Raw genomic sequence first — 25,744 nt, 5'->3', positions numbered from 1 at the left:
TTCGTCTTTCCTATCCCTATCTCGTCTGTATAGCTCATCTCATTAAACTCCATCTGTGTCTTTTGTCTACATTGCTCTCATTTCACTACTTCTGTCTCATTTACATATATCTTTTCTCATCTCCCTACAGCTCAATCTTTTGTATACATTTTCTCATCTCCCTACATCTTTATATTTGGTCTACATCTCTTCTGTCATCTCGCCAGGAGTAAAACAGAAAAAGAAAATGGGTGCTCCCAATAGGTCCCAGAGGAGGGTTGAGGGTGAGCGCTTGTTTCTTGAATAGACAGTGAGTTCCGGACCTTTACAATCTGCGCGCCCATCGATTCATCGTCGGGGTTGCTGCGATCGTTGAATGCGAAACGTAGCGTCTTCTCCCAGTCGATGGCGTTGCTCTCCAGATACTGGTCAGCCAGAGTGAGCCACACCTGTATAACAGGACCAGAGTGAGCCACACCAGTAACAGGGCTGGAGTGAGACACCTGTAACAGAGCTTTCCGATCAGAACCACCGCATCTCACCCACTAGCAGTCAGCCCAGACAACAACAAACACTCGAGAACCACACCAGCAGATCTCCGTTCCGTGTTTCCACATTTAAACAAACGTATGTGTTGAGTCCATCGAAATCAAGGTCCAAATTTTCCACATTTCAAAAAAACACCTGCAAATTATTCCGTTGGGCTCACACGGCAGGAAAATCGCCCCCTGCTGTGAAACCACCGCAAACCGCGTCGGAATCACAGCACGGGCGCGATGGTCGCGAATAGCAAACGTGGTCCCAGAGCCCAGACGCGTAGGAGTGCCTCTCACCCTCCTGCGCCAGTCCTTGCAAATGCCAGTAGGTAGACGGGCCACTGCCTTGAGAGCATCGTACCACTGTGGGACACGGGACAACGTTCCATTGAATCATCATCGTCGTCGTCACTATCATCATAACATCAACATAATCATCACCACCGTCCTCAACATGAGTATCATTTTCAACATCAACATTATGGATATCATCGTAACCATCATCAATATCAAGGTGAATAACATTAACATCACCGTCATAATCATCGCTGTCAACGTAATCATCGTCATCATCATCCACTGCTGGTTGCAAGCCTTCCTGTGCCATCACAATCCCCTCAAGGTCTGGTGGGGGAGGGTGGCATGGTGCATCACCACACGCTTATTAAAATAATTATTATGCATCGATTGGAGGCTCATTAGATCTAATTCGTCATCGTTGGCTGTCACGTTTATAGTGGAAAGTGCTGTAATTAAGAAGCACCTGCAGTTCATGTAAACATATGTTAGTTGGCCCCAGCAACGGACGGCAGTATTTCCCAAGTGGACAAACAAACGTTCCCACGGGCCACAACAGAACACCGAACTTTCACTCCCAGCACTTACAAAGCAAATCCCTGGTCCATGACCACAGCAACGGTCCAACAGCACAGCAACACATCCGGGCTGCCAACAGCATCGGGATGAGGCTCTATGGGACTTACCGCTCCGTCACATTTAATTGCATTCCCTCATCTCCCAACAGATTTTAACCGTGACGGCTGCTGCCCGTCGTTTTACTTTGTTTGCCCAATGCTCGTTCTAAATCATGATTGGGTAAAACTTAATTGAAAATGCCAATCAAGTGCGATATTGTTGGGCATTAATCGGCAAATTAATTGCATTAAATAAATGTGGAAATAATGCTGTCGCAGTGTCATGGTTAGCACAGAGGTCGCTGGTTGGATCTCACAGCGGAGGTTTTTTTTTTAATGCTCCCAGCCTCTGTCCACCAATCAGCACCCCACAGCTAATGGATCGGCAGATCGTGTGTGGTGGGGTAAATTGTGGGTACTCCCACCTCTTCAAAGATGTGTGGCCAGCGTGAAATAGGAGGTAAAATATCCTCTTGTGGTGCTAACAGAGTTTCCTCAAGCGGAGGAGGCCTTTCCGTCAGCGGTGGCATGAGGAAGAAATTTCAGGGCTGCACCTCTAACTTTTGAAATGTAAAAATAATTGTATTTAATCCCAAAGAAGACGAATCTGATCAGAGGGCACTGCGATGTGAGCACTTGTCTCACGATCAGAAGCTTAACGAGTTCAAACCCTGGTCGAGGGCCAACTCAGCCAATCATCCAGCTTTGATAAAAACGAGTACCACTTTGTGGAAGTTTGAGGAGGTTATTCAAAAGATCGGACCGCCCCCTTCCATTAGGAATGTGGAATTTCCACCACTGCCTCAAGGTATGCAATGCACGTTCTTGCTGCCTCATGGCTAATGTTCGGGTGCCGGTTTGAAATCCTGCATTACAATGCAGCTCCCTAAGCCACATTGCGGCCACTCAGACCCAACTTGGCGTGTCCTCGAAAGAAGGTAGGTGGATATACCTCGTCCCGCACAGAACCGTTACTTCTTGAGAAGACGCAGACAAATTGAGCAAAGAAATGTATTATTTTGCTTCTAAACCACATTCCTGGAAATCAAAACAAGCGACGATAAGCGGTCGTCATCTGCATCTCCCCGCTGCGCCGAAACGCCACGCAGTGACAGTTTGGTACTCTACAGTAAACTACTGTACCACTGGAGTGTGCGCTCCACAATTTGACTGTGATTCTCAGTGGCTTCAGTAGCATATCTTATCCCCCGTCTTTTACATTACATTTCTCATATATAATATTTATATACAATTGTATCGATATTAGCCTGCTTTTTTCGCAGGCGCTCTGCATAACACATGCCGACAGATCGCTGGGCGTCTTAGAATGGCAGCTTCTTAAAGCCAAGTGGACAACCTCCTCCAGAAACATGAAGCACGGCTGCCTTCATCTCACCTGCTGAAAGCCATCAGCTCCCGGTGACGGCGCCACAGTGAACTTGAGTCGAGTGTCAATGCCTGTGTGAAACAGAGTCACACACACACAGACAAACCACACACAGCACATGTATTAATGGAGCACACTACAGTATATTGAAGGTTCTGCATACACGACAGCAATATGTATGTATATACAGTATGTTGAACTTCTTTCGCACCATACGTAGCCAACTGTGCTAATCGAAGGTGCGGGGGAAGAACAACAAACTAAACACAAAAAGCAGTCCTAAAGAAAATAGTATTCAATTTAGAGCAGCATAAATCTAAACTTCACCTGACTGTGGCGCTCTCAGTGAAGCACTCGGCTCACAATCATAAATCAGAGTTCAAATCCCATTTCAGGGGTCGACTCAGCCACCATCTCTCTGGGAACAAGGGATAATGAGGACCACTTTGTGGATGTCCTACGGAGATACCGGTCACCCCATAGAAATGTAGGGATGGTTCCCCCACTGGCTCGGGGCCACGAACTGAGAGGAAGCCCACCACACGCTTAGGTGACCAGGGGGACAACGCTTGACTATTTGCTAAAGTCGTGGCTTTCGAGGAGTAAAGTTGGACATTGACAAATGCAACCAATGGCATCAGGTTACCAGCGCCTTGTTCTTCCTGCCGGATCATGGAAGAAGCAAACCACACATGGATGCATCTCAATTTTATCATCACAAATAATAATACCGAAAAATGCCTAATTTTAATAACATATTAGTGTTAGCATTTAGACAGCAAATATAGACAGGGATTTTCAGTAACTTAGCCACACGACAATCATCATCATAATCATCAAATCCATCACTCAATATCACGACCACCAGCGTCATAATGACGATGATTGTCACCACTATCACATTCATCACCAACATCTCAATTCACCCATCACTACGGAGCATTGCCCAGTGCCCGAGTGGTTTGACTCGGTACTTCTGAGATGTGCGTTCACCTACCTTGCTCATCCATGCTGGACGCTCGGCTGTACTAGCGCATCAAGTCACCCGAACACCGAGCACCGCACGCTTGCACTGTGCCCGGGAGATTAGCGTCGTCTCTAAAGCTGAGTGGGTGTCCTGAGAGCCACATGGCCTGCACCATCTGCTATAGCTTGGGGAAGTCAGCCTCGTGCACCCCCGCCCTGCCCCCTGAAAGGGTGGATCAAATGGACTGCTCCACCACTTGGTAAAGCTGTCCCCATTCATACGCAGTGGTCAGAGCCATCACTCGTTACGCCTCTCACCTCCGATAGATAATCTTAGTGAAGCGTGTGTAAATGTGAGCGAGTGGTCGGATGAGTTGCTCTCGACCAATGGGGTTGTGATCGTGAATGGTGAAGTCAGCGTCTCCCTGCTCTGTAGGGCAGCGAAGTGGTGTCCATCTCTTGTTGGCAGTCCAGGGCCAGTGGAGGACATTCCACGTTCTTATTGCGATGGCCACTTCCCTGCTTACGACGATTGCCACGCAAGTGGAGGAACTGAAGAAGCTCCCGGCACGGAGAGCGAAACGACGGACAACATCGCGCCGAGCAGCACACAGCAGAACCTGGAGACACGTCACGGAGCCGGACATCCCGGCCGCGGACCCCACACAGCCGATGGGGTAGCGGTTCACTCGTCAAGTAATATACAGGGTGTTGGAATATCCACTACAGGATATCGCTGTGGTTCATCGTTACAGCACACTGCTTAGTTATCACAGATGCCACACTGTGTGATGGACCCGATGACCTGAGTTTTATTCTTGGCCACGGCTAATATAAGTGGGGTGGAAGAAAATAATTCCACAAAGACAAGCCAGTGACCTATTTGTTGTACTGCTACCCACTGTTCACCCCACACTGCCTGTGCAGGGCACGAATGTGATCGCACAAAGCGCAGTGTAGCCGAGCTGCAGGCACACACTGCCGTGTCGCTATGGACACTGAACAGACGCTGAGTCAGCATCCAGTCGAGATAACGCTCTCCATCAGTTCCTCCTGGGTCAACACGGTCTCATTGCCGTGACGTCAATGACACACAATTTCGATTTAATTGAAAGAATGCAAATGCTATTTAAAAACAAAATGGTTTCTCTTTAACACAGGGGTCGGGAACCTTTTTGACTAAGAGAGCCATGAAAGCAAAAAATTTGGAAATTTATTTCAGTGAGAGCCATATAATATATTTTAAAAGTGAATTCAACTAAATGTCAGTATAATAAGCCTCTGAATTTATTTTAAATAATGTTGTTATAACACTCACCATTAATGCGACTTCTGGTGCTGCATGGATTTGCTGATGTCTTTGTAGTCGGGTTGGTACTTGGTGAGGTTAAGCTTCATGCAAGCGTTGAGGCTTTCATCCGTTAAACGTGATCGTAGGTTGGACTTGATGTTTTTAAGATGTGAGAATGACTGCTCACATGCATACGTAGATCCAAACATGGTCAATACAGCAATACTCACACGCTGCAGTGTGTGGTATGTGACAGGAAGCGCGTTCCAAGTTTTGAGAATCAGCTGGTCTTCGGGTTGGAGTTTTTTCATTTCTGTCCACATGTGCTTGCTCGCCAACTCCGCTTTCTGTCGTGTGATTCTTTCCAAATCTTCATTCAGTGACTTGAACTTATTCACCCACATGTCTGAGGCCTTCAGGTCAGCCACTTCTGCTTCAAAATCTCTGACGGAGACACCAGGGATGTAATTCAGGTCGGCTGTGTTCAGTGAACACTCGTTTGGATAGGTGATGAACTTAAAAAGACGAGTGTGCTCACGAAATTCTCCAAAGCGTGCTTTGAAGGACTGTAGGAGACTGGATGTGCAGCCAGCTAGCTGGTGGAGATCAAGGTTTTGAATGGGCTCACTTGCTGTGCATGCATCTTTAAATTGGCTCAGTTTTTCAAAATGTAGTAAACGACCTGTTTCAAGATCCGTGATGAAAAGCTCCAGCTTGTTTTCAAAAGCAAATACAGCTTGTTGAAGGGATAACACTGTATTTCCAATGCCTTGCATTTTCACGTTGAGCTGGTTCAGATGTTCAGTCAGATCTACGAGATAGTAAAACTTGAGGAGCCACTCGGTGTCGGCTAGCTCAGGATGCCCGACGCCTTTCATTTCAAGGAAAGTCCGGATTTCGTTCAGGCAAGCCGCAAAACGGCTAAGCACCTTCCCTCTTGACAACCAACGCACATTGCTGTGCAAAAGCAGACCAGGATAGTTATTTACAACTTCATCCAGCAGTGTTTTAAACTGGCGATCATTTAAGGCTCGGGCAACAATAAAGTTGATCACACGAATGACCAGCGACATCACTTCGCCAAACTGCCTGTCACACATCTGAGCACAAAGTGCCTCCTGGTGTATAATGCAATGGAAACTTAGGATGGGTCTATTTTCATGTTCACGGAGAAGCGCCACAAATCCTTTGTTTTTCCCCACCATACACGGAGCACCATCAGTACACACTGAGAGAAGTTTATCCATAGGTAGACTTTTTTCTTGAGCAAACTCCATGAAAGACTTGAATAAATCCTCACCTCTTGTGGACCCTTTTAATGGCAGAACAGCAAGACTTTCTTCGCGCAGTGTGTCACCAACAGCATATCTTGCAATCACGCTGAACTGCGACAAATGGCTCACGTCTGTTGACTCATCCAAAGCCAGAGAAAAGAACGGCGCTGCATTTATGTCCTTCACTTGCGTTTCCTCCACTTTGTTTGCCATCACGATGGTACGATCATGAACAGTTCTTGCCGACAGAGGCATGTCTTGTATCCGTTTGATTATCTTGTCTTTGTTCGGAAGATCATCAAAAAGTTCATTGGCTACATCCAGCATGAACGTTTTAGCATACTCGCCATCTGTGAATGGTTTTCCGTTCCTCACTATTGCTAAAGAACCAGCAAAGCTAGCCGAATTATAGTCACCTTGCCGGGTCCATACGCGGAGTTGCTGCTGGCTAGCTTGCACCCTGCTCAGAAGCTCTTGGCATGCTTTCTTTCTGCTGTCTCCCGCAGGGTATTTTGATGCAAAGGTAGCGTGGCGCGTGTCGAAGTGCCGCTTTACATTCGACCGTTTCAACGATGTAATTTTGTCATTGCAAATTAGACACACCGCAGAACCCGCTCTCTCCACAAAGGCGAATTCTTCGGTCCATTCGTCCTGAAATGTACGATACTTGTCGTCTTTTTTTCTTTTCGCCATATTCTTCGTCGAAGGGTTAGCTTTGAGCTAATGACCGAGCAGACGCAGTCTCAGACTGATTCAAAAGGGGGCGTTTACCTGTTTTACCCAGCAACGGCAAACGTAGGCCAGTATCATCCAATTAAAATAATGGACAATTGCTCCTGCAGCCCTGAACAGGACATGCGCAGTGAAAAATCGATGGATGGATTAAAACAAGTGAGAATATTTTGTTTTATCTGCGAGCCATATGCAATCATCAAAAGAGCCACATCTGGCTCGCGAGCCATAGGTTCCCGACCCCTGCTTTAACATCATCTTAAATGTGTGCATAAGGCTGGGTGGATGAGACTGCCCGACTGTGGCCACAGAACAAGAGCATGTCTAAAGGGTTTTAGGAAGTACATCATATCGAGAGATGTGTACGGTTCACTCTGCCTGCTCGATTGGCGATGGAGCGATGCTCATCTCTACCGTGTCCCTGAGCCAGTGGTGAGAATTCCACATTCTCATGGAGGGACCAGGTTTGTTTTTGTCTTAACAAGAGGTCCACTGTTGACTACCCCACAAGGTCGATAGACCGAGTTGATCCACAACCTGAGAATTGAACTTAGACCCTGCCAATCGTGAGTCGAGCACTCAGACCATACCAAGATCTGGGTGTCAATCCAATATAACAAATTATTGTATGAATTCAAACTGCATGTTTACTGAATGTCAGTGGCCATTGAATAATATTCACTTTAGATAAACGTTAACCCAAGGTAATTCAAATTTTACAATTAACTATTCTCATAAATAATGGAGCAAAGGATTACTTATTTTACATTCGAAAACGTGTGAATACATATTTTGATCATTGACAATTATACACATTTTTTGCCATGTTAACTAATTATCTGCGCAAATATTTAGAACATTTTTCCATATTCTGCTGAACCGGGCCCCTAATCAGGTCACTAGGGCACCAAGCAGAGGAGTCAAACAGGCCACAACGAGACTTGTAAATATATTGCTCTGGAAGGACCACTACTCAACAAATGAAACGTTATCTCAATTCAGCCACAGGCACCATCTGTTTGCCTAATTATGAATCACAAGTTACGAAGGGTTCATTCAAATATGCTCCACAATATATTTTTTGTTTTCTCCAATAGACACTCCAATTTGTTCTATCCGTGTCACGTGATGAGGACGATGAACACATTTGGTTTTCCCACCGTGAGCAGTGCACCACCTTCCATTAAAGAATGGTCCTAGAAGAATTCATTCTCAATTCACTTCAACAGACCTCTGTATCCTTACAGTCGCAACTTTTATACCATCAAAAAAAGCCGTTCATTGCACGTCAATCAAATCGAGGGTTTTATTCTCCCGGCTAGAATAAACTGTTTTGAGTGACAACCCAACGTGAATTTATGTTTAAGCGATCACGAGTAACTGGATTGAGACCAGCACATTCCACTTGAACATCGGAATCAATCAAGGGTGGTGACCCAGATTTGAACTTATTATCTCGGCAGTGCCGCTCCGACTCACCCGACACGTGGTCACTGCCACACACAGCATGCACGAGGTGAAGCACGACTGTGTACTACTTCTTTTATAAGAAATAAAATGTTAATTGAACTTGTTTGCTGAGGATCTAAATTTAAAATGTACTCATTCTGACAGGGGGAGGAGGGGGAATGGGAAATATAGTACAGTATGCAACTCATGATGTTGAAGCGGTGGCGCAGGAGGTAGCGCAATGCGCTATGAATCCAGCAACCTGAATGCGATTCCTGGTCACGGCTAACATCAGTGGCAAGGGATTAGAACTGATGTTGGGTCCTCTGCCTTCATCAATCTGCACTGCGTGGTGAGATATGGTCACACGACTGAAAGGCATTGGCCAGGCGTTCATCCAGCAGCATGTTAACAAAGGGATAATAATCACTGCCATGTATTTTATATATATTATTACATATCACTGCATGCGTGTCATGATTCACAGTGGATAGGGAGCGATCCCGAGGGTGAAGGAGCGAGACCAACACGCACCTGGTTCGAGCATACACAGCAGGCGCGGTGCGCTGCGGGAAATGCCGTGCCGCGTACGAAGCACCCTGCCCAGGACGCCCCCCACCGCGCTGTCCCTCCGAGCCCCCCCCAGAGCCAGCGGAGATGCCCCCCCCAGAGCCAGCGGAGATGCCCCCCTCTCCTGCACGTCCCTGGCGTCGTGGGCCCCGACGGCCATGCTGAAGAGCGAGCGTCCCAGCACCATGTGGCCGATAGATTTGGTCGCCCCTTTCAATTGATCTCGTTCCCAAGATGTTGATGTTGTTGCTGCTGCTATTGTTGATTTGCCAATTCCACGACAAGTCAGGTCGTTTAGCGGATAAAAAAAAAATGTAGGCTATTATTATTTAAAATGCTAAGACCGCAATCAACGTCCGTAACAGAACATAAACCAAATCCAAATCACAATGCTGCAGAGCCCGCTCGCTCTTCTTTATTGATCTTCGCAGATGCGGCAATGGACGTGCCGACATTTCCAGAAACGCAGAGTCCTTCGTCGGCCGCACAGAAGATGCAAAAACCATCGCCCAAACGCGAGGTCCGTCTGCCTCGTAACGCTCCATCGGCTTCCATGGTGCGCCAAGAAGACGTGAAGGATGAGCCGCGGCAGCCGATATAAGCTGTCAGTCGCGCAGGCTGGCGATCGTCGCCGGACGCTCGCCAAGGTTCAGGCTCGGACGATCCCTAATAATTAAACCTCAAAAGCACAAACGGGGTTTTTCCAGCCCAACCGGAGCCGCCGCAAAATTGATGATAAATTTTCGACGGCCAGGACCGCCAAACAACGGCGACGCCTCCCCGCAAATCTGCAGCAGAGCCCACAGCGGCGGCGGCATTCCCCTCCGCCGGGCTGGCGTGCGATGGACGAGCAGTGGAATAAATAAATAATCAGTGCGGAAGTCTCCGTGAAAAAACAACGCCGTCCATTTACCCAGTGCTCGCAGGGAACGCGGTGGCGACGATGGCGTGAAACTAAGGCGTGGATCACCGGCTAGGTTTCCCAGGGGATAGTGGTGGCTGGGTGGGTGCAGGAGGTGATGGGGTGTCGTCTTCTCTTTTAATAATTCACAGCGTGAGAACGGGCAGGGTGGGGCTGCTTCTATGGACACCTCTGGAATCGCAAGCCCTTTGCTGCGTAAGAGCCTCCCTCCCACCGTTCCTGGCTCAGCAATAATGCAGGTGCCGTCCACAGAAAAAAAGCACAGTAGTAGCTGCAATGCGCTTGCACGCATTGCTTTTTTATTCTCCCGTTCTTATTACCTCTCCTTTATAATGCCATTAAGACAACATATGCAACGGTGGCTCCCCACCCGCCGTAATTTGATGACCCGTCACGATTCAGGGGCCACGGTGCAATTTAAAAACTGATTTGTCAATTCTTCACCACTACCAATGCAGCAGCAGCATGATCATTCCGCGGCAGTCGCCTAGCACGAGTGTAACGACTTGCAACATTTCCTCCCATGACGACGAAGATAAAGCAGTAAAAGTGATAGCGGAAAGCGATTCCTAGATTTGAAAAGCGCACCGACCAAAGAACCGGTAAAACAACTGTGATTAATTTACACATTGGGAATACAAGACGTGCTCTTGTAAATGTTGTCACGGGATCTTTAGTGCCCACAACACAGTAGGTGGTGAGCATTTCGCCCGGCCCTCTGTGCGACTGGGATTTAACCCATGACCCTGCAGTCGAGATGCAACCGTCTTCCGTATGCATGTTTAGCAGCAGCTATATTTTCAGTGTCAGTGTCTTGGATGTCAATCCAGCTGTTGGGTAACAGGATGCCTCATTGAGATAGTACAGCAAGTAGGTTTCTAAAAGGCTAGTTGTAGTATCTCCTTGTAAAGTATTAATTTAAATAGACAATAATTGGTTAAAATCAACCTTGTCACGCAAGGATACAGATGTATTTGGATTAAGCGAAACAACCTAAATACCGCAATGTCATTTTCATATTGAATGTCAAACTACAATGCTTTCCGATTAAAAAACAAATATTGTATCATTTTACGGTATTTTATTTTCCCTTTGCCGAAGCAGAAATGTATATTTACAGTGCATTGTGCGCGCGTATAATTGCACACGTACACGAACGTGTGTAATTGTGATTAAAAATTGCTGCTTATCTTCTGCTAAAGGCCCAACAGAGCGCATTACATCAAGTTTTCACGATGATGAAATGACACTTTAAATTGTCCTAATCCTTTCCCAAAAAATTCTCTACCAAAGCTAAGCAGTGTGGAAGGGCGTGATTAGGCGAGGCCTTTATTTTGAAGGCCACTTGGTAGCACCGCACCCGAGGGTGCAGCAGCAGCAGATGGTGGTGGTGCATCCCCAGCACGCAGCACACACACCCAGCAACCACATCCAGCACACACACACACACCATCCCCAGCACCCAGCACACACACCCAGCACACACACCCAGCCCCAGCACGCAGCACACACACCCAGCAACCACATCCAGCACACACCCACCATCCTCAGCACCCAGCACACACACCCAGCACACACACCCACCCCTAGCATGCAGCACGCACGCCCAGCACACACACCCAGCCCCAGCACGCAGCACACCCAGCCCCAGCACGCAGCACACACACCCAGCCCCAGCACGCAGCACACACATCCAGCACACACACCCAGCACACACACCCATCCCCAGCAAGCAGCACACACACCCAGCACACACACCCAGCACACACACCCAGCACACACACCCAGCACACACACCCAGCACACACACCCAGCACACACACCCAGCACACACACCCATCCCCAGCAAGCAGCACACACACCCAGCACACACACCCATCCCCAGCAAGCAGCACACACACCCAGCACACACACCCAGCACACACACACATCCCCAGCACACACACCCAGCACACACACCCATCCCCAGCACACACACGCCCGTCGCCCTGGCGACTGGCTTGCAGGTGACATCAGCAGTGGACGCGTGTGCTCACAGTGGCTTCAACACTTCAGTCGGGTTATGGCACAGCACCACCTCACCACACACACAAAATCAAGACAAAGATCCTCCAGATAGCCTCAACAGACTGTTGGGGCAAGTGAAGACAGGCCGCTTTTGTCTCTCTCGTGGCGATGTTTACACACCGCACCAAGTACTCATTTAAGGCTGAGCCAGTCTTGGCGAATAACTGTGAGATATCCACCACTGATCGTGGCCTGACGATCAACCCCAATGACGCACATGGAATGAGCAGACCATAATCCAGCAGTGTCATTGACAAAGTGTTGTAAATTATTAAATAATACATTATACACAGATACCAAGCCACGCACACAACCACACCCACATACAACTATGCAACAAGATACACACACATACAAACATACCACGCATAAAACACCCACCCTCATACGACCTTCCATTCGCATGCAAAAAACATCCATCCATATACTTTACCACCACAACCATAAATGTAGACTCACAAAAGACAGAACTCACGTAAAGTCTGAGCAGACTGTTGGGGTACGTGCTGTGAGCAAGTGGAAACCTATGAAGGCCGCCACAGCACACGAGGTGGACGGGTGACAATGTTCACACCCGCACATCCACACACCCACACACATCCACACACACCCACACTCACCACCCCCCCCCCAAGTGCTCCACACACCCACACGCACTCACCACCCCTGCCCACGGCAGCCCTCGCCAGCAGCACAGATGCAGGGCAGGGACGGTCGTGGCTGCACTTTGAGGCTTTAAATTAGATTCAGCTCGTGCACCACGAGTGCGGCACGTGGTTTCTGCTGGTAAAACTCGCCTGCTAATGTCAATGCGCCCGAGTTGCTGCTGCTGCTGCTTGCCGGGCTCTGAGCGTTGCTCTCTGCGACCTTCCTCCGACCTTGTGTCGTGCCGGGCGCCGCGCGGCACAGCTCGTGAACACGTCGCAGAACGTGCGTAAGAGTTCTTTACAAGAGAAATAACTTCATTTTTATATTTATTTTTGTATTTTAAGGGCAGGATGGAAGGCTTTGGTGGAGGCGCTGCCCCCCGCGACCCCATTCAGTTCGGAAAAGCGGGCCGACATTGATTGCTTGATTTTAAGGACAGGTGTGTAGTAATTTGTAATATACATTTCTGCAGTAAATTAGCAATGCGTACATTCTGATGAAAGGTGGACACGAGAGGACTGCATGCATCGTGAGTATAAAGAGTTAAATACTGCGTATACTGCATCGCGAGCTATTCACCAGCCACATTTACAATTATAAAATTACATTAAATTAATATCCAAAATATCCACCTCGCAGAGCTCTAACCTCACAATCAGAAGGTCACTCCTTTCATTAAAATACTCTTCACAGATGGGACTTGGCACATCATCTCCCAATGGTAGTAAAAACGAGTCCGTTTTTATTGCACGCCAATAGCAGTTGACCTCAATCATCTTCTTTTGACTTTACACCACCGTTGGAGAGCGGTCAACAGACGGTGCCACTGCATCTTAATTTGAGCAGAAATAAACGGTAACATTTTTATATGAATTACATATTTTTTTAATCATCTGCCAGTATGTAATCATAACAGAGGTGTTACGTCGACGTGAGTTAATAAATATTAATGAGCTCTAATAAACCAAATTACACCATAGTGTTTATAATAAAACCCGTAAATAATCTTGTACATACGTCCACATAAAAAAAAATAACTATGAGTTAGTGTCTAGTAGGGCACAAAATTGTACAACAACTGAGCCCCACACCAATTGATTTAATTCTCATGATTGGGAGTGACGATTCAATTAAAGCAGTTACAATTTTGCCTCCTTTTCACCGTCTCATTTATATTGATTATTCCCTTTGTTGTATAACTGTATAGGTTTGTTCGCTCCATTAGCCTACATGTAACATAGGCATATTAAAGCATTTTCTAAAATCGTAAAAAAACATTTCTCACACGCATGATTTTTGTATTGCGAATGTAAGAATCTATTTTAGTCGAACGATCGATGCATCATTACATAAAGGACATAAAAGTTAAAACATTTCCTTAGGCTAATAACATTCTGTGCTGAACTTACTCCCACACTTCACAAAGCGTTTTATAATTGAAATGTTACAGCAGATCAAGCCACTGAAGGTGAGCTTTGAAGCGCTGCACATCCATAGGCCACCCCCTGCCAATCACTAACAACAACTCCCGTACACTTGTAAACAAATACATGCAGCTTTTTGTCAACCCCACTGCTGGATAAAGGCCTCCCCCCACGCCTGGTCGGTCATGGGGTAATTTTACCATACTTCACCACACGCTGGTCAGTGCGTGTTGGTGAAGGCGGGGGGGGGGGGTTCCCCAAACCAGTTCACGTACCACTCTCCAGTCATGTGAGACAAGATCGGGATTAAAACTCTGGTCGTGGATTCGCAGTGCAATGTGCTAACCACTGCACCACTGTTTCCCCCTTGTGACTACCTGTGTTTAAATACATTGGCGTCGTTGCATTTTGGTGACATGTGGGTGTTAAAGTAATAAAGACATAGCTATATTTCACCATGTGAAAATAAAAACAAATGTTAATAGTCTATCGGCCTATGCCCATCAATTTTGTACACATTTACGATCACTGATCCAAATTTCTCCCCTTGTGTTCAGCCAGTGTCCTTGCTGATAACAGCAGGCAACCCAGCAGTGTGCAACAGGCCACACTTTGCTGATGAGACTCAGGTAATTGAAACGGAGCATGAACTTGGCCTTATGAAACAGACCCTTGTCTGCTGATTATTGTATTAAACAAGATTGTACTAATACACTCACACAAAGTATATTTGTAAATCCTAGAAGTGCATCATGCCGGGAAACCACATACTATCTGATGCCATTATGGATTTGTATGGCCATTTTCATGGTTATAATCAGTGTCTCCATGCTCAAACACGCATTGGGGTAACGCTTATTACTGTTAGCAGCCATGAGCCAATGGTGGAAATTCCACATTAACATGAGGAGTGCCAGTCTCTCCATAGAACAATCACTTTAGTTCTAACAATGCCCTTTAGTTACCCATTACATCCTCACTTTTGATCGTTTGATATGTGGTCCTGTACTGGGATGTTTGGCCAATTCCATTTGTGAGTGCTTAGAATGTGGGAGAAAAACACAATACCTAGAGAAAATCCACTAAAAGCTCCACACAAATGGATTCTAAATGCATTTTTGCACTGTAATTTCTTCGCAATATTGTAGCCTAAGGTATTTACAGGCAGTTACCAAGACAAATAACTAGCCAGGCTCAACCATGCTTGGCTTCACAGAGCAGATGCCACCACAGAAAAATTGTACTGTACTGGCCAATAATTAACCGCAGATATGGTCATGGTTTGAGATGAACATTATGACAGATTACTGTAATAAAATAATAATCAAAAATAATTATGTCGACTACAAAGCCTCACTCGAAAGCTTTCAAGGTTTTTTTGAAGACTCGATGTGAAAAAATAAATCGAGTTTGAACATTTTTCCTGGCCTTGGGCAACTCAACAAAGAGTAAATGGTATTTGTCGTGCACTTTATCGAGTCAGAAGACTACAAAGCGGTGGAAAGTCTCATTTTGCTCACGTAGAGGGGAGGGAGCCTTTGAGATGAAAACGCCATCAATGTCAGATATTCCACAATCGTCCGAACAAAATATATTTAAATCTCAATGTGAAACCATATTCAATTGAATTACAATTAGTGAGAAAACACGGTGTACTATTACAACCTTGTGCAGGCAATACACAAAGCCACAGACACAAAACATATACAGTGAGGGAAAAAAGTATTTGATCCCCTACTGATTTTGTACGTTTGCCCACGGACAAAGAAATGATCAGTCTATAATTTTAATGGCAGGTTTATTTGAACAGTGAGAGACAGAATAACAACAAAACCCAGAAAAACGCATGTCAAAAATGTTATGAATTGATTTGCATTTTAATGAGGGAAATAAGTATTTGACCCCCTCTCAATCAGAAAGATTTCTGGCTCCCAGGTGTCTTTTATACAGGTAACGAGCTGAGATTAGGAGCACACTCTTAAAGGGAGTGCTCCTAATCTCAGCTTGTTACCTGTATAAAAGACACCTGTCCATAGAAGCAATCAATCAGATTCCAAACTCTCCACCATGGCCAAGACCAAAGAGCTCTCCAAGGATGTCAGGGACAAGATTGTAGACCTACACAAGGCTGGAATGGGCTACAAGACCATTGCCAAGCAGCTTGGTGAGAAGGTGACAACAGTTGGTGCGATTATTCACAAATGGAAGAAACACAAACGAACTGTCAATCTCCCTCGGCCTGGGGCTCCATGCAAGATCTCACCTCGTGGAGTTGCAATGATCATGAGAACGGTGAGGAATCAGCCCAGAACTACACGGGAGGCTCTTGTCAATGATCTCAAGGCAGCTGGGACCATAGTCACTAAGAAAACAATTGGTAACACACTGAAATCCTGCAGCACCCGCAAGGTCCCCCTGCTCAAGAAAGCACATATACATGCCCGTCTGAAGTTTGCCAATGAACATCTGAATGATTCAGAGGACAACTGGGTGAAAGTGTTGTGGTCAGATGAGACCAAAATGGAGCTCTTTGGCATAAACTCAATTCGCCGTGTTTGGAGGAGGAGGAATGCTGCCTATGACCCCAAGAACACCATCCCCACCGTCAAACATGGAGGTGGAAACATTATGCTTTGAGGGTGTTTTTCTGCTAAGGGGACAGGACAACTTCACCGCATCAAGGGGACGATGGACGGGGCAATGTACCGTCAACTCTTGGGTGAGAACCTCCTTCCCTCAGCCAGGGCATTGAAAATGGGTCGTGGATGGGTATTCCAGCATGACAATGACCCAAAACACACGGCCAAGACAACAAAGGAGTGGCTCAAGAAGAAGCACATTAAGGTCCTGGAGTGACCTAGCCAGTCTCCAGACCTTAATCTCATAGAAAATCTGTGGAGGGAGCTGAAGGTTCGAGTTGCCAAACGTCAGCCTCGAAACCTTAATGACTTGGAGAAGATCTGCAAAGAGGAGTGGGACAAAATCCCTCCTGAGATGTGTGCAAAACTGGTGGCCAACTACAAAAAAACGTCTGACCTCTGTGATTGCCAACAAGGGTTTTACCACCAAGTACTAAGTCATGTTTTGCAGAGGGGTCAAATACTTATTCCCCTAATTAAAAGGCAAATCAATTTATAACATTTTTGACATGCGTTTTTCTGGATTTTTGTTGTTGTTATTCTGTCTCTCACTGCTCAAATAAACCTACCATTAAAATTATAGGCTGATCATTTCTTTGTCAGTGGGCAAACATACAAAATCAGCAGGGGATCAAATACTTTTTTCCCTCACTGTATACTCCGTCAAAGTGTCTCCCTGCTCAAATGAGCAACACTCATTTCTGTTATCAGCCCTGAGCCAGGGGTATACATTCCACATTCCCATGGAAGGGGCCAGTCTCTCCGTAAGACAATCATTGTTGTCATTTTACATTTGATCGAACGGACCAAAAAATATTCGAGGCCGAGTTAACCTCTGACCGGGATCTGAACTCACGAGTGTCCGACCATGAGCCGAGTCCATCGGCCGTGACACCCAGCGGAGAGATTCGCTCGTTATTTAGGATGTAATGATTACACCAAAACTACCACGCAAGACAGCAGTCGTTAGACGAGTAGCATTTGTACACAATGTGAATAACATTGCCACAACACCACATGACCTCATCATAGCATTAATAAAAATAACACACAATGAAATGTAACATGTAATTACGCACCATTGAAAATTATTTTTAAAAAGACAATGAGTAAAATCATAAGACGTGGATGTAATCTGAAGATTTATATTTACGGCAACAATAAAACAATTAACAACAATAAAAGGAACAGCAGTGCCCAAGCACAATAATTATAATTACGATTAATCGTTTGGTTTGGGTGCCCCGCTACGACCGATGCACCCAACATTTACGCTGCAGGCTGACCGATCGTACGGCTGACCGGCCACGAGGAAGCGCACGCGATCGGACGCGCCGGGCACAGCGAGCGCACACTCACCCTGCAGTATCTTCATGCCAGCAGTGACCACTGGCCGCCGTCGTGGAGAATGCGTTCTCGACGAGCTGGAGCGGTCGGGGTGTACGGAGTTGCGGTGGGTGGAGCCACAGACTGTGACGTCAGAGTAGGGCCGGGCCCACTGAGTCACCCATTGGCGCTCGTGTTCTCCCTACCCAGCCCTGATATGGCGATGCCATCACACGTTGGGAACGCTTTTAATTGCTCATAAGCCTGAAAGTTGTCGTCACCATAATCATCATTATCATCGACGTCGTCATCGTTGTGTGCTATTATTATGATTACTATATAGTTGGTAACGAGATGACAGTCCCACATAGTCTGGAACAGACTTCTCCCCAACATTTGATATCAGCTGTGCAGGCTTAGTTCTGTGACATGGGCATTAATCCCCATAAATCCCCACACAAACACCTTGTCTAAATTTAAACAAGCAATCCCATGGAACTAACCAAATCAGTAAACACATTACAATGACACGAAACAATTATATATTACTCTATCGTCCCACCGAGTGTTAAAATAACCTTCGGTTTTTTACATTCAAAGAATTCAACTGAATCTCGTCAAGCCCCCAAGGCTGGCAGCACCTTTGTCGGGCATCTTACGTAGAGACGAGAAGAAGAATGACCGTTCTCATGGCACCGTCTGCCCTATCGTTGTGCTGCAGCATCAGTTTAACACGAGCACGTGGTGTCCCCCACACAGAATGCTTGTAATGCCATTGACCGCAGCACATTGTCTGACTTTTTTAATTCCTGAGACATAATGAATTCAGACTATGCTGTGCTATGGCTACAGGCAAATGTTTGCGTGGCAAAGGTGCAGTGGATGGTGCCGTACCACAGCGTGTGGGTGTGGATTACTGAACGTGAACGTTTGCCTGTGGCCACTCGGCCACGTAAATGGGTGCAATGCCACAGCTAGTCCATCAGCAGATCCCAGGTCATGGGCTAAAGTGTGGGAATCTCCCACCTCTTCCAAGACATCTGGCCAGCATGGAAGAGTAGGCCAAAATACCCTCGAGAGGAGCTCTCCAAAGCTCTCGAGTGGAGGCCCTTTCAACAGTAGTTGCATGAGCAAGACATTGAGGGGCTGCCTCTTTATAGTTTCATGAAACACACAGGGAGACACGAAGGCAAGCTCACACCGCTCGTGTAATGTCCAGGCAAGTCAGAGCATATCTATACTCAGGTGATCTTGACTCGATTGGTAGTTATGATCGTGTGAAGAAACTTTGCATTCTCATCTTATATAGATTTATATCGTGTGTTAGTCCAGGGTAAGAGATTACAGTGGTTAAAATAAAGACCGCTTGTGTTGCGATCGAAACGTCGTAGTTTTTTATATTTTTTGTCATATTCCTTGAACCTATCTATGTGACTTTACCGAAAGACCCAAGAATATTATTAAAAGTAGTGGTGTAGTTATGGTGACAGAAGAATAGGTAGAGGTTAAGGAGGGGTAGGGGTAGTGATAGGGGTTGGGGTAGTGATCGGTGTTTGGGTAGGCCTGGTCGTAGCTGGGGGGGGCGGGGGGGGGTTAGGGAGTAGTAGTATCAGGAGGATGTGCTCGGGAGAAGAGATGGGAGATGTTTCAAGGAAGGAACGGAAGCGATGGTGGGGGCCAGTACCTCCCATAGGACAAGGCCTAGCGACTTCCCGCAAAGTCGTATTGTTTTTTTGGGCAATGTGAACCACTGGCCCAGGTTTGAAGTTGAAACCTAACAATTGGGAGTTGAGCCCTCTGCTACAGTGCTATCAGGCTGGATGATGCCAAGTTATATGAAAAATATGTAAGCACCAGTTTGATGGTAAAACACAACCCACGATAACATGGAAGGATATGAGTGGGAATGTGAATGGCATTTTTCACAGCAGATGGAGCTCCCAATACGTCAATGAATTGTTACAATTTATTGTCATGAATTGACCTCGTGGCCCATGGAATAGTAAGAATCTATGTTGTCACATCATCAGCCATGATCTCACCACCGTTGGACGATCTCCCCAAGTTGTCACCATCACTCCCGGCCTCGTGATACACCAATCCATCCAGTTCTGCACACGAGTCGACCTCGTGGCTTGATCTCTGCAGCGGCTGTCCCCTCCCTTACTTGCCACTGTGCTCAGTATCGATCATCATCCCTGATAACGATGTGCTCTAACCAAGCCCATTTTTCTTAACGGTCAATTTGATGTCTCTAATGTTTTCATATATATTATATTTTGGTACTGGCAAAGGAGGTCTAATGATGTAGATGCTTACCCCGAGCACCTCATTACTTTGATAGTGCATTGTCTTTGAGCTCTACGCCTTTTGGCGTCCTCTGGTCTAGCACAAATTGAGAAGAGGCTCAAAAGAAAGCCGTCTCTGGTGTGGACCAATCAGTTTCAAGGACAATGCCAATATATTATCAGTGTGTTTTTTGTTCGCATTTTGACCACAGGTATTGTGGTTAATGCAGACATGATTCCGTGAAAGAGATTTCAGTCTTGTTGCCAGAAAAAAGGGGAAAAACCCTATTATTATGTTTTCCCATGTCCTCCAATCCACGTGTCCATCCATTTCTCATGCAATTTCAAGCATGCATGCAGATGATTGGTGAAAATAATAATATAACTTTATTATCTTCATTAACATGACAAAACTAGAAATATATTTGCATCAGAATAATGGATTCTCACAGACAAGATTCAATGGACGTGTCACGAGTTTGTGACTAAACTCACGATACAGGCCGGCAGGGTGCCACAGCAGTAATGATCGAGTCTCACAGGAACAAGGACCTGGGTTTGATTCCCCACTCGGGTGCCTTCTTGTGTGAAGTTTGAATGCTCTCCCTCCGTTCTGTACGGATTTTCTCTGGATTCTCCCGTTTCCTCCCACAGCTAAAACACATTTTACTTCATCGGTGTTGGTAAAACATCACCATGTAGCAGGACTCTTATAAAAACATTCTTCGGACTCCATAAGTAAATATTTCCTGAGTAAATAAGTAATTATTATTCAATAATTGCTTCATTATATCCTAATAGAGGGGGTATTTTTGGCTCTATAAAATATGAACATTTTGAAATACTGAGCCATGTGTGCCCGAGCCATGTTTAAAATTCTACAAACAAGAAAATTGCTGATAAATTACCTAATTGTGTGAAGCCTCGTAGCAACACCTGCCCCCCACTATGACTCTACCGCAGGTGAGACCGTGGCCCCTGTGAAAGACGGCGCCTTCACCGGTGCCCTGCGCTGTGAGAACGGCACAGATACCAGAGGTACTCAACAACAACTACTGCTGCTCAATCAGGAAGGGAGGACAGACGTGGCCACAGGGCCCTGGCAGATTTTAAAACCGCACAATACATCCAATTGGATCCGGTAGACTAAGACACAGGACGTGTATCCTTGAGGAACATTAAATAGTCCAAATGTATTAAAAAGTGTGTGCGTGTTTTAATGCTATTCACAATGGCTGACTTCTATCTTTTGTATTCCTGGGATCTCCACTCATAAGAACCTTTTATGAGTGGACAGAGTTTGCAGGGGGGGGGGGGCACGAGGGGGCAATACCCCCCCAAACTGGACACCTGTATTAATTTATTTTCAGTAGTTTACAATAAAGATAAAAAATAAACAAATTATGCACCCGTGATTCCTAATGTGAAGGACAAAGCGAACCCATGCCTCCTTCCTCACCCAAATATAGAAGTCAAACTCCACCTATGGTTTTATCGTTGACTGCAGCCCACCATTTGTAAAGTGTACACAATCTTAGTACCAAAAAACAAAGACAAAGCTCCCCCGTATAGTCTGAACAGACTTTTGGGACAAGTGCTGTTAGTGAGCGCCTATGAAGGGCATGTCCAAAGCAAACTCAACACACACACACACACACGGTAACGGTGGAGCATTCACTCTGAATTGTGACAATGGGGGTGCAGCAAAGCAAGCAGAACAGACGTTGATCATTAAACACAAGACACGTAAAGATTTTGAATCCTAATTCAGCAAAACGCATGGCACACTAAGCATGGCTCATGAGCCATGAATCAACAGGGCTGAAACGTGCCGCGCATCCTAAAAAAGCATAACGCACAAAGCGTGGCGCTCAGCGTTTAAATAGGAAACAAATCATGAAGCGAGGACCACAGATTACGAAGGGCGAGGCATAAATCAGAGCACACGCATTGTGGACAATGAGGCGTGAAGCATAACGCAGGGAAAATAGGTCACAGATCAGGGAAACGTGAAGCAAGAAGCACAATTCGTGAATTATCGCTCGTGAAGCACAAAGACGCACAGAGCAGCGTATCCAGCTCGTAGTGGGAAGCGTAGAGCACAGATTACACATTCGTGAAGCAAGAAGCATACAGCATGAATCATGGAGTATGAAGCCGCAGATAACGGCTTAGAAGCAGGATTCATAAAGCCATTGCGACCTTAATCTTCGAAAGCCCAGATGCATGCCGATATAAAGAGATCACGTTTCATGGGCATACGCGACAGTCATGTGTTCACAAAATTACCGACAGGCATCTACAGACATTCCAGTCGAGTCAAACCGCCTCAAACGAAAGTGTGGCGACACTCACCTCCATTGCTGGCTCTGAGCCAGGTGGTGGGAATTCCACATTCCTATGGTACTGGCCCCTCTCTATGCACGACGACCACGTTGATTGTACTATCGATTCATGGTCATGACGATGACCCTGTGTTATTGTGAAAATTATAATCATCAACATGAAGGTGATTGCCATGATTATGATGTTGATAAAGGTCACGATGATGATAACATTACTAATTCATCTCAGTCATGATGGTTCATTTAGCCGAATGAATAATGAAAATTAGTCATCGTGAATACAATTTTCATGATGAAGACAGTTGCTGCTGCTGAATTATGATGATCATTGAGCGCTGTTATGAAGATGTAGGATACCATAAAAATGCTAGATATGCTGATGATGCTGACAGCAAAATGCATGGTCATTGGCAGGGCTTGGTTTCTCAAGGAATATTTTCTGTGTGGTCCTGAAGGCAGGACAGTAGTGGCATGCGGTTTGTAGCCACAACCACAGCGAGAGTTATACTGGATGTGATGCATGCCTGCGCAAGTATTTTCTTAAACACCCATCTGAACAGGCCTGGCTGAAATTTAGCCCTGATCAATGAGAGATATGCACGTCAATCTAGTGATTGATGGACATTAATAATCATAATTATGATGCCACTAATAATGGGGATACTGATGATGATTATACTGATAAAGAATTTGATGGTTAGTGTGATGAAACTAAACGCAAGATGATCGTATGGTCATTAAGTTGACAATGACGATGTGTTTGTTATAATAAGGATGCCATTGATGATGTAGATACTCATGATGTAGCTCATCCCAATGTTGTCAACTAAAATGACGAAGATGAAACAGACAACTAAGCGGTCATTGTGATGACGACGACTCTTCGTGGCGACCCTTGATGATGGATGGCAGACGACGGCACTGACGCGTGCGAGGGTGCGCGCGCCGCCTGACCACTCACGGCGTTTTTGCGACGCGGCCTGCAGGCACGCGGTGAGGACGTCACAGTGGCGCTGCAGGCGCTCGGCGCGACGGTCGCGCAAGCGCAGCTGCCTCACGAGCTGCGTGGAGCGCAGCACAGTCCTCTCCTGCAACTCGGCTCGCACGCGCAGCAGCTCGACCACGTCTGTAGAGAGACAAAGACAAAGACCCCCCCACCCTTTAGCACAGCGTTGGGGCAAGTGCCGTCAGCGAGCGGCGCACATGAAGACCGGCACGGCGCACGCGAGGGGTGCGTGGCCAGTACCACGCCTCACCACCTTTGTCTCCCAGGTGGTGATATTTACACACCGAACCAGGTACTCATTTTACTCGAGTTGACCTGGGGGAGGTCTATGACCAGTTCAGATAATCGTCACTGGTGTTAACCGTGAGCAGGAATTGAACTCGGGCCTCCGGGTTCATAGTTCATCGCATTAACCACTGCACCACAGCTCCCCTGTATAGAAAACACACACACAGATATGTACACACAGATATCCACATATCCAGAGATATACACAGAGATACAGTCACATGCACATACATGCAGGTACAGATCCACCATTGAACCTTATAGACCATAGGGGTACGTTTTGCATGATACACAAATACAGATACAGAGTTTCCCCATGTAGCCTTTATCAGACTGCTGGGGCAAGTGCTGTTAGAGAGCACATATTGGACAGCACCACGCGCAGGCCACCTTTCTCTCCCCATTGCCGAGTCGACCTAGGGAAGGCCCAGGACCAGTTCAGGTATCGTGAGCGGGGATCGAAAATCAGGTCAGCGGGTTCATAGCGCAGTGTAATTAGCACTACGCTGACATGCATACACGCTTATACAGATACGTGTACATATAGATGGGATATATTTACGCAGGTAAAGATTGTCAGGTTCATAAATATTAAATAACGTGCAGGAACGGTGTACTCTTCTGTGTGAAGGATACAAAAATAATAGTTAAATCGTTTTTGGGGAAATGTCCTGGAATGAACCTCTTCCAGAGACAGTTTCTGATATAACATGCTCACTGCTCCGAGACATTTCTAAATGGATTCTGTCTCATTAAAGGATGCCAATAACACAATTGAAATACATTGGGGATTATTTGTTTTGCTCAAGCCCGAAACTGGGATTGTGTAAGGACAGCAGCCTTCTGACGCAGGGGTTGCGGCCACTCTAACCACAGCGCCACCTAGCCGCCGAGCGGTCAATTCACAGTGCCACCCAGCCGCCGAGAGGTCAATTCACAGCGCCACCTAGCCGCCGAGAGGTCAATTCACAGCGCCACCTAGCCGCCGAGAGGTCAATCCACAGCGCCGCCTAGCCGCCGAGAGGTCAAGCCACAGCGCCGCCTCTGCTACCGAACATTTCCGTTTGGCAAGGACACAGCCCCGGTTTCAGAAGGGCTGTGGCTGGGGTGCCAAGCCAACTGCTTCAAATGCTTTTGCTCTCCCGGTTAAAACATTTCCGACCTCTCACGCTCAACGCATTGGCAGGAGAGCAGGAGGAGGTGGGGGAGGGGGGCGAGGAGGCGGCCACTCGGAGTGAGTGGGGCTAGTGACCGAGTGGGGGGCTAGTGACCGAGTGGGGGGCTAGTGACCGAGTGGGGGGCTAGTGATAGAGTGGACAGGGCTAGTGACAGACTGGGCGGGGCTAGTGACAGAGTGGACGGGGTTACGATATTGAGATGGGCGCACGCACTCTCCGTGTGTCTGGGTTGAGCTTCCCATGTTAACTTTCAGGTCTGCAGCAGTGCACGAGTAATAGCTCGTGACTTCACAAGGCAGGTTTGTTTATGCGCTGCTGCGCGAGTTGTTTTAAAAATGTTATTCATTCATTCATTACGTCAATCAGCCAAACAGGTTTCACCTGAGTCAAGCTCCCGTGACGGAATGTTGGGGTGGGACACCCCGAGGGTGACCCGACCAGTTCCACCAACGTCCCGACTCCGACTACTGTTGGTCGCGTTCACTCAATTAAACAGAGGTACGCTAGGAATTCCT

The 25,744-nt window shown here is 46.6% G+C and overlaps 2 protein-coding genes across 4 annotated transcripts in view; one reads left to right on the top strand and one right to left on the bottom strand.

Annotated features, from left to right (window-relative positions):
• LOC116947418 (endosome/lysosome-associated apoptosis and autophagy regulator family member 2-like) overlaps window positions 1-25,744 on the top strand; it is a 303,120-nt gene that overhangs the window by 236,881 nt on the left and 40,495 nt on the right. The gene's annotated exons all lie outside the window — the stretch shown is intronic.
• The window catches only part of TBC1D30 (TBC1 domain family member 30), a 48,102-nt gene that overhangs the window by 10,347 nt on the left and 12,011 nt on the right, over window positions 1-25,744 (bottom strand). Inside the window, exons 2-5 of one of the 3 annotated variants that reach the window (XM_032963105.2) lie at window positions 23,719-23,883; window positions 2,826-2,887; window positions 813-878; window positions 303-428 (exon numbers count right to left, since the gene is read on the bottom strand). In XM_032963105.2, the coding sequence (XP_032818996.1) occupies window positions 303-428; window positions 813-878; window positions 2,826-2,887; window positions 23,719-23,883 (419 nt within the window). Of the gene's footprint in view, window positions 1-302; window positions 429-812; window positions 879-2,825; window positions 2,888-9,062; window positions 11,486-18,157; window positions 19,650-23,718; window positions 23,884-25,744 lie in introns of those variants that run through there. The other 2 variants (XM_032963107.2, XM_032963106.2) reach the window with 2 other exon arrangements.

Source organism: Petromyzon marinus, chromosome 30, assembly GCF_048934315.1.
Source record: "Petromyzon marinus isolate PM22_M1 ecotype Great Lakes invasive population chromosome 30, UKy_Petmar_22M1.pri1.0, whole genome shotgun sequence".
Lineage (NCBI taxonomy): Eukaryota > Metazoa > Chordata > Hyperoartia > Petromyzontiformes > Petromyzontidae > Petromyzon > Petromyzon marinus.
This window is presented reverse-complemented; position numbering and strand designations above follow the sequence as displayed.